Below are 14,434 nucleotides of genomic sequence, written 5' to 3'. Positions count from 1 at the left end.
CCTGCCTGATTGCCCCTAACCACTCTGCCTGCCGGCCTGATCACCCCCAACTGACCCCTACTGACAGCGTGCTCGCCCCCAACTGGCCCCCCCTGCTGGCCTGCTAACCCACAACTCTTTACCCCCCCCCCCCCCCACTGGCTTGATCACCCACAACTGCCCTCCCCTCTTGGCCCCTAACTGCCTCTACCTCAGCCCCGCCACCATGGCTTTGTCCAGAAGAAGATCTGGAAGGTCTCCCAGTCTAATTAGCATATTACCCTTTTATTAGTATAGATAGAGGCCTGGTGCACGGGTGGGGGCCAGCTGGTTTGCCCTGAAGGGTGTCCCGGATCAGGGTGGGTGTTCCCTTGGGGGGTGGGGCGGCCTGGCAAGGGGCCTGTGGTTGTTTGTAGGCTGGCCACGCCCCCATTGGGGTGTGGGTGCCCACTGGGGACGGTGCCGTCCTGGGCGAGGGGCTGGGCAGTTTGCAGGCCAGCCACGCCCCCATGGGGTGGGAGTCCCTGCTGGGGTGCCTGGCCAGCCTGGGTGAGGGGCTGATAGCTATTTGCAGGCTGGCCACGCTCCTCAGCGGGGACCCTCACCCCATGGGGACGTGACCAGCCTGGGTAAGGGGCTGAGGGCCGTTTTCAGGCTGGCCAAGCCTCCCAGTGGGGACCCTCACCCTGATGGTGGTGTGGCCAAACTGGGTAAGGGGCTGAGGGTTGTTTGCAGACTCCTCCCTTGGTGGCCAGCTCAGGTGGGTGGGAAGCTTGGCTTCCTCCGTCACCAGGGGCAACCCAAGCCTCCCACCTGCTCTGGCTGGCTCCATGGCCGCCGCCATCTTTGTCCCGCTAATTTGCATACTCATTCCTAATTGGCTGGTGGGCGTTGCAAAGTGATGGTCAATTTACATATTTCTCTTTTATTAGTGTACATATGCTTTCTGTTGATTACATCTTTTTGAACTAGTATGATTATCCCTTAAGATGTATTCTACAGGTAGAATTACCAGGTCAAGAAGAAAGCCCATTTGAATGATCTATTAATTAATTAAATATGTATTGAGATTTCTATTAATGTCAGGCATATATCTGTGAAAGTAGGTTCCACTTGATGAAAATCCTTGCATTTCTTAATAAGCTTGGTAGGGTTCTGTACCTGTGAAGACAAATCACATCATAGAATCAAAACAAGAAGAAATCAGTTTCTGCCTCAAGAACCTGGCTGCTCAGCAACAGGCAGCCTACAGCGGTCAATCTTCCCTTTCCTCTTCCAGTTATTTCTCCTTAGAGTCCCTCACAAATAACACCTGTAGGGACAAAAGCAGCCATATTTCATGGAAAGAATCTTATTCATTGGAAAAAAGATCAGTTAGAAGCGGACACAAAGTGAAGGCTCTTTGGAGAGGTTCTTGGAGCTATCAGATCTCTATCAGACAGAAGCCATGAATGTGACTTTGTTTTGACTGGAGAGCCATGGGGTAGAATGTTTTTATGTGTTTTCACTCTTGGCCTCTAGTCTTTTAGGGTGTCATCTTTCTCAGTTTCAACCCCCTATCATGAGGGGAAAAAAAGGCATGGTTACACTGGACTTCCCAGTCACCTTATTTCCAGGACTCACCTTGTGAATTTCAGCTCATTTGATGTGTTTATTAGGTTGGATTTGTTAGCTAGACATTTGAAACCCACCTTTCTTTAGTATAGCAAATTTTTAGCCTTAATTTTTATTTCAAACAAACTTTCATTCCAGAAGCCTGAAGACTCTTCACTTTTTTTTTTTTACTTTTATAGCATATACTAGTTAATCATCTTTGAATTATGTATTCATTGAAAATTACCTAACTTGAATTTTGTCAGTTGAGCTGCATTGCAAGTATTCTGTATCTCTTGGTATTATCTATTAGTTATATAAACAATTTATGAATGTATTGAAATAAGTTACTATAATAACAGGTAAATAAATGAATTTGATACGTGAGAAAGGGCAGAGAAGTGGTGCTAAGTAATTTACATGAGGCTATTTTAACTACCTGTTATAAATGGGGCGAAATTGCATGTCTCTATCTAGTTTTTTTTGGAATGAAAAAATCGAATTTACTTGTGACTGACTCTGGCTTTTGACTTTCAGCTTGTTAGCTAGTGTTAATTCCAGGCTAGTAACTTCTCTCAGGGATGTGATTTCTCAGGAAGAACATATTCATTCGCAGGACTCAGTGGCTTGATGAGGTTGTAACCAAATGATTTGAGTGTGTGCTCAGTGTCAAGAGCTACCTGACCACTTTTAGAACTCAAGATGTTAAAAAAAGGGGGTTGTTGGCTTTATTCCCAATTAATACAAGGAATTTATTTGTGATTTCAAGTCTTCAACAGAATGCCAGATTTTCCATATGAATTGGGTAAATTAATTTCAAGTTCTCTTGTACAGAGTTCTTATGCTCTTTTTTTGTTTAGAGTGATACTAACCTTATTTATATGGGTAATCCGTCATATAAGGTGGCATTGTTTATAAAGGCTGGGCTGCCTGGCTGGTCATTTGTGGGATTATCAGAATCGTTTATTTTTATTTATGGTCTTTTTAAAGCCAACTTTATATGCAGGAAAGTTAATCATTTATTGATATTATGGTTTTTGGCAAATGTTTATAATCATGTAACCACCACCTCTGTCAAGATATAAAACAGTTTCTTTCACCCAGAAAGTCCTCTCATGTCCCATAGTAGTGGATCTCCCTTGCCACGTCTCTAGCCCCTGGCATCCTCTAATCAGTTTTCAGAATAGTTTTTTTTTGAGAGACACCTGTTACGTATAGCTGGGATTTTAAAAAAATATGATGTGCTTTTACAATACAGCAACTTAAAACATTAGTCAAAAGCTAAAACAAATACAGGGATCTTTAGGAATCTCTCTCTTTATTTTCTGATATAAACCTTTAAATTAGTAACAGACAGTGCAATATCAACCTGTTTAAAAAGAGGCTTATACAAGTGCTGGTGAACGTATTTCTCTTGTAAACTGAAAAGCAGTGTCATCTGGAAGGAAGTTTTAAAAGGCACATCTGTGTGTGTGTGTGTGTGTGTGTGTGTGTGTGTGTGTGTGTGTGTGTGTGTACACACACACAGAGCTCTGAAAACCTTATTTTATGAAAGATAAGAAATGCCAGGCTTGACTGGAACTATAGAAGAATGAACATTGGAGGAAGCCAAGCCATAACCAGTTCTTGTGAGGAAGGGATGGAAATACAAACCTGAAATTGTTCCTGGTTCACTTCTTACAGAGACTAAACCTAAAGACTGACTGCTTTCTTTCAGGTCTCACTTATGGTTTTAGTTCAAAGCAGAGAGAAAGGCCAATAGGAGAAAGCTTCAGATGTTATTTTGTAATTGACTGGAAAATTGATTTCAAGGTAAAGAAAGCTTCTTGATGGCCTTTTTGTGCTAATTTATCCTAATGGGTTGAAGCATAGAATTTAGAGGTCAATTAATCAGTCTTCCAGTCTTGCAAATTGGAAAATTGAGGACCAGAGGAGAAATACAGGATTAGATCCTCCTGTCTTTTCCTTTCTAGTCCAATGTACAGTTTTACTTCTCCCCTCACCTCATTGGTTGAACTTGGCTATTTTCTCTATCTCTTACCTCCAAATTAAACGAACCAGGAGCAACCTCAGGTTTTCATTTCCATCATCCTTTATTTAAACCTAATTACTCTGTGGAGGCTTTTTTCATTTTTATGGTGATACCCTGGTAGGTAAAACCAAGGATTTGTATACGTATATAGAACCATCTTGCTCTTCCTACAAGGTAGTTAATAGATTCAAATGTTGTGGATTTGAAACTGTTGTCTTTAATATTTCATCTATTCTCTGTGGTTTCTGTTGTTTGAATAACAATGAATCTTAATGTAATTTTTACAGGTATTGCAGGCAATGGGATACCCAACAGGGTTTGATGCAGATATTGAATGTATGAGTTCCGATGAAAAATCAGATAATGAAAGCAAAAATGAAACAGTGTCTTCAAACTCAAGCAATAATACTGGAAATTCTACAACTGAAACCTCCAGTACCTTAGAGGTATATTTATACATTATTTTCCTTAGAAAAAAATATTCATTATAGAAAACTTGAGAGCTATGGAAAATATAAATAAAAATCAAAAGTATATATAAATGGATATATTCCAAAGGCAGGTATTATTAATATTTTGGTTTATTTTCATCCAGCCTTTTTTAAATAATTTTTATTTTAATTCTCACTTGGTATTTTTTCTTTCTTTTTTTTTTTAAGTGCAGAAGCGGGGGAGGGGGAGAGAGACAGAAAGAGAAACATCAATGTGAGAGAGAAATATCAATATGAGACAGACATATGAATTGGTTGCCCACCGCACGCATCCCAACTGGGCAGGGCATTTAACCTGCAATCCAGGTACATGCCCTTGCTCAGGAATTGAACCCTCAACTCTTTGGTGCACAGGCTGGCACTAATCATTGAGCAACACCGGCCAGGGCTCTATAAGTATTTTTATGAGGGTATTTTTATACTGTTTTACATCTTGTTTTTCCCCCACTTAATTCTAAAAATATCTGTAAAAAGCCCAGGCTGGTTTGGCTCAGATGGTTGTAGGATTGTCCCGTGCACCAAAAGCTTACTGGTTGGATCCTGGTCAGGCATAGCCTGAGTTGCAGGTACCATCCCCCATGGGGCACGTACAGGAAACAACCGATTGGTGTTTCTCTCATACATTCATGTTTCTCGCTCTCTCTTTCTCTCCTTTCCCCTCTCTCTCTAAAAAAAAAAATCAGTAAAAACATATCCTCAGGTGAGGATTTAAAAAAAAAAAATCTGTAAATGTACTGTGTACTGCACAACATGTTTAACTAGCATTTCCCTTTTGCTGCATTTCACAAGTATATTAACAATAACTATAGAGCAAAGAAACAAGATCTAGTGGAAGAAATTTAGGATTATTTGAAGTTGTGCTAAGCTGAGGGCAGTGGGTCATCATTGAGTTGGACCGGCTCTGAGAAAGACATATAGCTTGACCTAGTATGTTCCTCAGACTCTGGGGAAGTCCTGGCCTATGAGCTTATGACCACAGACACCGGAATGGGACAGAATCCAAGCAATATATTCACAGCATATTTGGGAATTCATGGAGCCCTTATTTATTGCATTCTACATAAGGAAAATTGGCTTTCAAGTAACAGCAATAGCTTACATTAGCATTTAAAATTTGTCATTTCTAAGATTGCGTATTTATTAAGGACTAAACTCTTAGTACCTGCTTATTACCAGTTGCTGAAGAAATGTGTCCAGAGCCTCAAGATGCCCTCAGGCTAGAAGGGCAAAAGACATGTTTATAACTAATTACACTGTAATGTGATAAAGCTCTGTGATTGCAAAATGAATATAATAATGTAAAATCTCCAAGTAGGAAATGATTGAAACTTACACACATGTGAAATTAAAGGGAGTAAAATGTGAGCTAGGTTTTAGATAATGTGTAGGATTTTTTAGGGAAGAGATAGAAGGCATTCTAGGTCAGAGGACTAGTAGGTATAAAGGAGCTGTGAAAGGAAATGTTTAGAAGTACCAGGTGGGCCAGTGAGGAGGGGCCTGATGGGGACTGAAGCCTGTAAAAAACCATGCCTGACTCTGTGTGTGATGTTGAGGATAGTAGACATGGTACCTGGCTTCTGAGAGTACCAGTCAGTCATTCACAAGTGGTAGTCACAGGCAGAGCAAGATGGTTTTTTTGTTTTTTGTTTTTTAATATATTTCATTGATTTTTTACGGAGAGTAAGGGAGAGGGATAGAGTGTTAGAAACATCGATAAGAGAGAAACATCAATCAGCTGCCTCTTGCACACCGCCTACTGGGGATGTGCCCGCAACCAAGGTACATGCCCTTGACTGGAATTGAACCTGGGACCCTTCAGTCTGCAGGCCAACACTCTATCCACTGAGCCAAACCGGTTAGGGCCAGAGCAAGATGTTTTGCTGGCAGTTTTAGAAATTCTAAGAAGAGAAAGAGCTCATTAATTAAGAGGCTCAGACCTTTCAGTTTGGAGGGAGTTAGGAAGGAAGAGGGCAGTGTGGCTGCACTAATGGCAGTCACGAGTGTGTGGAGCTTTTGGTAGTGAATACATCACTGCTTTGTTTCTGTATGGTGTAATAGTGGGGGGGCGACACAAAGCCCTATTCTTCATTGAAGTAGGAGTAACTGATTAGAATGCAAATATTTTTATATCTTGTTTTTATAAAAGTGATTTCAGATTTGGGAAGCAGAGAGAGATTACCAAAGACTAGTTTTTTAAAAAATGATTACCTTTTAAAGCTGGAGACTGGAAATGTGGATTATAAAAGCTCTTTGAAAAGTCATATTTATTACAAAAGATCCAGAAATGTTTATTGAACTTGTCTTTAAAAAGAGTTCAATGTTTCACTTCTACAGCATCAACCACTTACCAAATCAGCAAGAATCTTGCTGTCCATTAGGTTTATATACATAATAATTCTTTTGGGCATTCATTTCTTTTTCAGCATTTCTTGAGCAGTTACTGTGGTGGAATTAAAGACATGATCTCTGACCTCAAAAAGTCCTCAGTCTTTGGGTCTTCCTCAAAATCATAGCTGTATTTTGCGGTTTGTTTTACTTTTGGTGCTAACTTCTCCATTTGAGCCTTCACATTCTTACGAGAATTACTTTTCTTCTCACAACTCTTACCTTTTTTAAAAGTCAGTTCTATCATTCGTAGAATAATTTTTTACAGCCCACATCTAATTATGAACTTTCCCAGATGAAAGTCTTTTAGTCTTTCCACTATCCATGATACAGGCAAAGCCCGTGTGCCTGATACACAGTGATTATGATCTGGCTCCAGTAGGGGTGTTTGCAGTGTGAGGTTCTGCATTATTCTTCTCACCCCTTCATTCAGCCCAACTGAACCTCCTGCCGTTTCTTCTGTCCAGAATGCCCTTCTCCTTTGATTCCTCCTTAGGATGGTCTGGCACTTAACTCCCTTTTATGGGTGGGTTCACATTGTCACTTCCAGGGAAATTATCCTGATGGCCCTAGAAAGTGAGTCCTTCTATTGTGTTTCCTTAACTTAGATCTGTTCTGTAATGTACATTGTTTTATAGTGATTATATCTGTCCCTCCCACTGCACTATAGCTCCTTGGGGACAGGGAATGACAACTTTTATTGTTATTTTGAAATTTCAGAATCCATCGTTTATAGCCCACTGTTTTGTGTGTGTGTGTTGTGTGTGTGTGTGTGTGTGTGTGTGTGTGTGTTTACCTTAGGTGCCCTTAAATTTCTTTAGAGATACTGAAAGGTGTGAATGGGCATTTTTTTCCAACCTCCTAAATTGAGTTATTTTTTCCTAATCCTAACGAAAAAAACAGTGAACACTCATTTGAATCTCAACAGTTCTATCCACTTTGTTAGTCATTTAAATTATTATTCTTAGACCACGAACACAACCACAGATCAGACCCGAGAGCACCATGTAATGGCAGGACTACATTCCTCTTGAATACTCATCTATTGGGACAGCCCTGCTTCAAAGGCAGGTTGTTCAGATGACTGACTGACTGGGACATTTATTGCTTGTAGAGTTTTCATACCTTTATAGATACTTTGTCATTTGTATATGGAGGTGCTCATGCACTAGCTCCTGAATGCTTTAAAATACAATTTTGAGCCTCTTTTTCAACAGAGACAAAGTATAATTGTATAATAAGAAATTTCATACCTTGAAATCTTGCTTGCTTGTACCTCCTTTTAGGTAAGAACTCAGGGCCCTATCCTCACAGCAAGTGGCAAAAATCCTGTAATGGAGCTCAATGAAAAAAGAAGAGGTCTGAAGTATGAACTCATCTCGGAGACTGGTGGAAGCCATGACAAGCGCTTTGTGATGGAGGTGTGTACCTAGATACAAGCCAACCTGTTTTGCCCTCAGACATAAATAAGTATTAGACTGAGTATATTCTTGTGGCACTATTTGACTTTTGGTGTTTTCTGTGTTACGATCCATTTAAATTGAACTACATAGAGGAATTGCATGGGCTAACTGCAGAGTGTCGTTCTTGGTTTTAGGTAGAAGTAGACGGACAGAAATTCAGAGGTGCAGGTCCAAATAAGAAAGTGGCAAAGGCGAGTGCAGCGTTAGCTGCCCTGGAGAAGCTGTTTTCTGGACCCAATGCAGCAAATAATAAGAAAAAGAAGATTATCCCTCAGGTATGAGTTGAGCATTAATAACTTTGAAAAATATTACCAAAATTAAGTTTCCTTTTCTGTTTTTGTGCCACGTTAGCTTTTTAAAAACTATTTGTTTTTCTTGGATTTAGCAATCTTTTCTTTGGGTTAGGTCCGTGGTCGGCAAACTGCGGCTCGCGAGCCGTATGCGGCTCTTTGGCCCCTTGAGTGTGGCTCTTCCACAAAATACCACAGCCTGGGCGAGTCTATTTTGAAGAAGTGGCGTTAGAAGAAGTTTAAGTTTAAAAAATTGGGCTCTCAAAAGAAATTTCAATCGTTGTGCTGTTGATATTTGGCTCTGTTGACTAATGAGTTTGCCGACCACTGGGTTAGGTCATTAATAATATGTGTCAGTGGGTCCCTGTTCCGTGGTTGTCCTAGGCAAATTATATATTGAAAAGAGAATGTTAGCATTATTTAAGGGCTTCAGGTCTCTCTTGATGAGGTGGAGTGTTGAGGGATTTGGACTTGAATGAGATGTTAGCATTGGTCTGGTTTAGGGAAGCTGCCAAGAGGACTTGGGCTTTCTTGGATCAGTCTGCAGACGCTCTTCCATTTCCTTTTCAGTTTTGAATTTTTGCAGCATTTATTTTGGGCTTTCTGTTGGAGATGGCACAGTAGAACTTGACCCTGTGTTGCTTCTTCTGTTGATTGGGAATGTCAGTGCTGCAAAGGCCTGGAATTAACCAAGGTATTTGGAAAAGATGGCCTCCTAATTCCATGCTTTTGGATAACAGATTCTTCTAACCATTTTTTTTAATGCATTCAAAAATATTTTCTAGACATATACCATGTGGATTGTTGTAAGGGAAATAGATACACAAATAAATATAAGACACATTTTCTTCTTCATGGAGAGTACTGTGTAATAATATCTGAATATATTATGTGATAGAAAAAAGCAATTAAAATACTTAGATTAATAGAAGGAAACTTGGGTTATTTAAGATTGTGTGTTAAACAGTTTCTTTTACATATGCTAGGTCTATTATAGGAGGGTAGAATTGATCTCATTTTATCGATGAGGAAACAGGGTACCAAGAAATTAAGATACTGTGTGTAGCAACATAGCTGATTGATGGTAGAAGTTCCAAAACCAGGATCTTCTCTTTCCAAAGACATGGGCATTCTACTGTTGCATATTATATCTTAAAAACTTGTTTTGTGTACAACTTCTTTTATTTACTATAATAAATTGCTTAAATCTTAGGATTCAAAATATAAACAAAACTAACTTTTACTGAGATTAAATAAAAATAAAGTTTAAATTGCAGAGGAAGACGTGTAGAGAGAATATGGATTTTCTTTTCCTAAATCTTCTAGAATATGTTCTAAATTTGGAGAAAGATAATTGTTACCTTGTTTATTTTGGTGTCATTTTCCTATGACACATCTTGTAATTGGCCAGTTCATTTTTGTGTTTAAAAGCCTACTTGGAGAGACTTTTAAGGTAAGTTTAGTTCTAGTAGGAATGAGCTTAATTTGTGTGAGGTCACTCTGTTATTGCCAGATTGTTGCTTCCTGACTACTTTTGAATAAGCTGTGTTAAAAAAAAAAAAAGTCTGCTTGAAGTTCACTCATTTTTAGAAGTTTTCCATACTAGAAGCTGTAAACCTCCTGCGTTCAGTGTGCTTGACAGCCAAGAAGCAGTCTGTTTTGGATGTGTGGGGTGATTTTTTTTTTTTCAGCCAAAAAGAAAAAGTTCTCTGTGCATGATATATTAAACCTTGAAACTGCCTCTGCCCAGTTATACTAGCAGTAGAGGCTGACCTAAGAGGAGCAGAGGATGATGGTATTTCCATGTGAGATAAATGTGTGTGTGCTCTGAGTTACTGTTGGCTTTATCATACAATGAGCTTTGAGGCTCTGCCCTCTTCCCCCTTCCTTGTTTGTAGTAGGGAATATTAGTAGGTTCTAGCTTGAGTTTTTGTTGCATTGTTTCACTACAAAATAAGTATAATATTTAATTTAAAACTAGATATCCTTGATTTTTTAAAAAAATTTTAGTTTTGGAAAGGGATGTTTTAGCAGCCCTGTGTGCTGTTACTGCTTGATTTAGTCAATTTTTCAGAGTTATATTCAAAACTGCTCTTTGTACTCTGAAGTAAGGAGAGCAAAATGGGTATTATTTTACAATTACTGGGGCAACTCCCCTAGAGAGAGATTATGGGACTTTACCAGACTCCATGGCATTTTAGAGCAAGAAAGGACTTTAGAGTTAGTATGTATGTATGTATGTATGTATGTATGTATTTAATGATTGGTGCGTGCGCGCACACAGAAGAGACAGGCTCAAGGAAATCATATGGCCTTCCTGAGGTCTTAGTAACTTAGAGCAGAAACTGGCATCCACATCTTTTGTCTTCCTGTCTTAGTCCTTTTTTACAAAAACTCCATTCCGGTTTGCAGCTTGTTCTAGGTGGTTTGTTGTTGCAGTATTTTTTATTTGTGGCCAGAGAAGTCAGTGAATTTCGATCAAGTGTCTATAATTACTCTAGCCTGGCCTCAGTTGAATTTGGATGTAATTTGATACTGAAATTTGTATGTAGGAAATGAACTCTTTTTGGGTAGCCCTCAAGTGAAAAGAAGTTATTTGCATATTCTTATGTACTTAGCATATTACCTAGAACAAGTCTGTAAGGTAGGTGTCATTTTCATTCTACAGATGATAAAGTGAAGGCTTAAGGTCATAGGCGACACACGGTCTCATCTATAGGCTCAAGTTTCTCAGAGGGGTGCATTATTACAGAGATAATAGGATAACAGTTCCTATTTCTCTCAGAAATAAAAATGTGTTATTTTTAACAGGCAAAGGGTATTGTGAATACGGCTGTGTCTGCAGCAGTCCAGGCGGTTCGGGGCCGAGGAAGAGGAACTCTAACGAGGGGAGCGTTCGTTGGGGCTGCAGCTGCTCCTGGCTACATAGCTCCAGGTACAGTACCGCCCGTACGTCTGCCTCCTTTTTCGGGCCAAAGAGGAATGGTGTCTCTTTATTTTCTAGGATTATACGTGGTCTCTGGAAAGACAATATGGGTGTAGGATGGGTGTGCACAGAAATTGAAAGGAGAATCTACAGAAAGTCATGGGTTTTCTCACGGAATCTGCCGAGTGACTAGAGGCTTCCTGGAGGGAAGTGACAGATGAGCAGTGTTGCACATAGTTGAAGGGATGTTTTTTTGACAATGAGGAAGCTAAAAGATGTAGCACAGATTGAGGAGCTGAGTGTATTCAGTGGAATACAGAAGACAGAAAAATAGCTGCTAAGAGGTTATTTAATTGGGGTGAAGCCTGGTCATTATTAGCATTTCCTTAACTCAGTGTTTGGGAACCATCACAGACTAAAGAAACACAAAAAGAGAAAAGGGGAACTTACTTACCCAGAGCTTACTATACACCAGATACTTTTAAAAATTTTTTATTGATTGATTTTAGAGACAGAAAGGAAGGGGGATGGAGAGAAACATTAATTTGTTGTTCCACTTATTTATGCATTCATTGGTTGATTCTTGTGTGCGCCCTGAATGGGGATCGAACCCGCAACCTTGGTTTACGCTCTAATCAACTAAGCTACCCAACCAGGGCACCAGATACTTTCATATAAGGGATTTCACTTAATTGTTTCTAATCTTCACGTGTTTCCTCACATGGAAATTATTTCCATTTTCCAGATGAGGAAACTAGGTTTAGGGAGATAAGGCGAAGCAAAGAGTTGAATATAGATGTTTGTGGTTCCAAAGTTTTTCTTTCCCATTTTACCACATGGCTTGAGGGAGATGGATAAAAGTGCCATCTCCTTGCCTGTTCTAATCCATATGTCATTTTAATGGTAGATACACATGTCCCATTAAAATCAAGTTCTCTGCAATATTGAAAGTATGGAACTTTTAACTTGACAAGTAAACTGCTTGTAGTTGTTGCTCAAGATGAAATTGTCATAAAGATTGGGTTTTTTATGCAGTCATTTTTTAAGTTTACATAGATGGTGGGGTTTTTCTGAAGAAAGAATTAGAATAGACTATTTGGGAAGTTGTATGGATGATGGGATTTGGCATTTCTACCTTCTAGAAGTTGATGCCAGTAGGGGCATAGCTCAGATATTTGTCATTTACATAATAGTTCAGTTGCTCTAAAGGTGAGACATAACTAACCAAATAATCACTGTTATAGACTGAGATGATTCGATGACAGAGAAGGACATGATGCTGTGAGAGGATGTAATAGAAAACTGTTCTAGTCTGTTGGGTCCCTGAAGGCTCCCCTGAAGAAGTAACACTTGAACTGAGCTTTCAAGAATGAGTAGGAGTTAACTTGGGGAAGAGTGTGAGGTGGAAGTTTCACACAGAAGAAAGCATGTGCAGAGATCTTGTGGTCTTGGTGGTAGGGAACGTGGCTCAGTTGAAGGTTTGGAAGGTCAGGATGTAATGAGATTCTTGGGGTGGGGAGTGAGTTGAGCTAAAGCTGGCTGCTCAGGCCCAGTCCTGGAGGCAGTGGTTTGGAATTTGTTCTTAGAATCTTAAGTGCAGTGGTATGTCGTGAAGGATTCTAAGGAGTGAAATGACAAGATCAGATTTTCTTTTTCAAGACCATTCTATAGTGTGAAGAATAGATTGTAGGAGCAGAAGTGGGCATGACAAGGCAAGTTAAGGTTTTTATAAACTAGTAGCCCAGGCAAGAAACAATGGGGATGTCTCCAGTGGGTGTAAGGAAGTAAATGGGTGGCGGGAAGTGAATAGGTTGAAGGATTCCTCAGAAGCAAAATTTATGGATTTAATATGAAGAATGAAAAAGAATGAAGTTTCCAGGATATCTCCTAGGATTTTAAGCTGAAGGAATTAGACTGGATGATTGTGCCATTCAAGGAGACGGAGGACACTGAAAGACGCATGTTAGGGACATGGGAGAAAGGATAGTCATAGTTTGGTACAATCTGTGTACAAAATTAAGACATTCTTCTGTGCATCTCACTATTTCAAATGAAACTTAATTTTTATTTTTTGCCTTATTCAATGCATTGTTGAAAGGAAGCAACTTTCCCTTAACAACAATAGGCAAGTTATTGAGATTAGCTTTCTTGCCTTTGATTACATGTTCCATTGGGACTTGATCCATTTGTGTCTATGGTTGCTTAGTCTTGAACATTTACCTCCTGCTTGAGTGGTAAGCAGCCATCGTCTGTCTATTGGCAATAATCTTGAAGGGAAGCATTTAGGTCTGCTGTTGCCAGGTGTGTCTGCTCTGTAGCAACTTGTCATCACATTGACCTCTTTAAAGGCTTGTCTCCTGAAGTTTTTAAAAATGAAGTTCTCTTAGCCTAGAGAAGATGCAGATGAGGTTGGTTTAAGTATGAATGGGTTATATGCCATTTGTGGAGTACATGCTGTGCAGCAGGGACTAGTTAGTATTTTTACATATATTATTTAATTACATTTCACTGCCAACTCAATTACTGCAGTAGACTATGAGGTGCAGAGAGGTTAAATAACAGGTACAATTCAAAGTCACCTTGCTAGTGAGAGGTGAAGTCAGGATTAGAGCCCCAATGGTTTGCTCAGTGGCCAGCTGAGCAATCTCATCTCATTTCTCTCTAAGGAGGTCTTGGTAAAACCCTTGAAACTCTAGTCTTAGCCAACCAGCTGCCTTTTCCTGGATTTCATGCACAACTCACCTTTTTAAGCATTAATTTCTCTCTTGGCCTCTGATACTGTTCCTACTGCTTATTACAGCTGCATTGTGTCCACTTAAAATAACGATTGAGCATCAAAGATTAAGATTGAGACTATGTTGTACTATCCCTGGTTTTATATGACTGAAGTATAGACTAAAAAGTGAAAAAAATTTATCTTTCAGGAAAAAGCAGTTTACTTGTTCAGAGTACATTTGAGTGTTTTGTCTCAAACAGGAGATTTGGAACTGGTTATTCAAAGATGACCAAGACTTAACGTCTGCCCTAGTGAATGCTTGGGGTCAGGTGGGAGTAGGAACAGACATTGAGTAAACACCATGCAATGTGATGCAAGCTGTAACATGAGTGGGCAGAGGAGTGGGAGACTTCACAGAGGAGGTGATATTTGGTCCTGATCTAAATGATGAGCTGCAGCTGGTCATTAGAGCAGTAGACAAAGGGGCTGTAATGTAAATGTGCTTGCTTTGTTGTGGGTACAATATGAAGGGCCCATGTACCTTCCATGCCCTTGTCCT

At 39.7% G+C, this 14,434-nt stretch overlaps 1 protein-coding gene across 6 annotated transcripts in view; it reads left to right on the top strand.

The window, feature by feature from the left end:
- STRBP (spermatid perinuclear RNA binding protein) overlaps positions 1–14,434 on the top strand; it is a 137,234-nt gene that overhangs the window by 103,976 nt on the left and 18,824 nt on the right. For all 6 annotated transcript variants that reach the window (XM_054727496.1, XM_054727498.1, XM_054727495.1 and 3 more), the window contains 4 exons: positions 3,892–4,050; positions 7,767–7,901; positions 8,078–8,218; positions 11,045–11,168. In XM_054727496.1, the coding sequence (XP_054583471.1) occupies positions 3,892–4,050; positions 7,767–7,901; positions 8,078–8,218; positions 11,045–11,168 (559 nt within the window). The remainder of the gene's footprint in view (positions 1–3,891; positions 4,051–7,766; positions 7,902–8,077; positions 8,219–11,044; positions 11,169–14,434) is intronic.

Source organism: Eptesicus fuscus, chromosome 15 (assembly GCF_027574615.1).
Source record: "Eptesicus fuscus isolate TK198812 chromosome 15, DD_ASM_mEF_20220401, whole genome shotgun sequence".
NCBI classification, from domain to species: domain Eukaryota; kingdom Metazoa; phylum Chordata; class Mammalia; order Chiroptera; family Vespertilionidae; genus Eptesicus; species Eptesicus fuscus.
The sequence above is the reverse complement of the archived record's forward strand: the minus strand, read 5'-3'. Positions and strand labels throughout refer to the sequence as shown.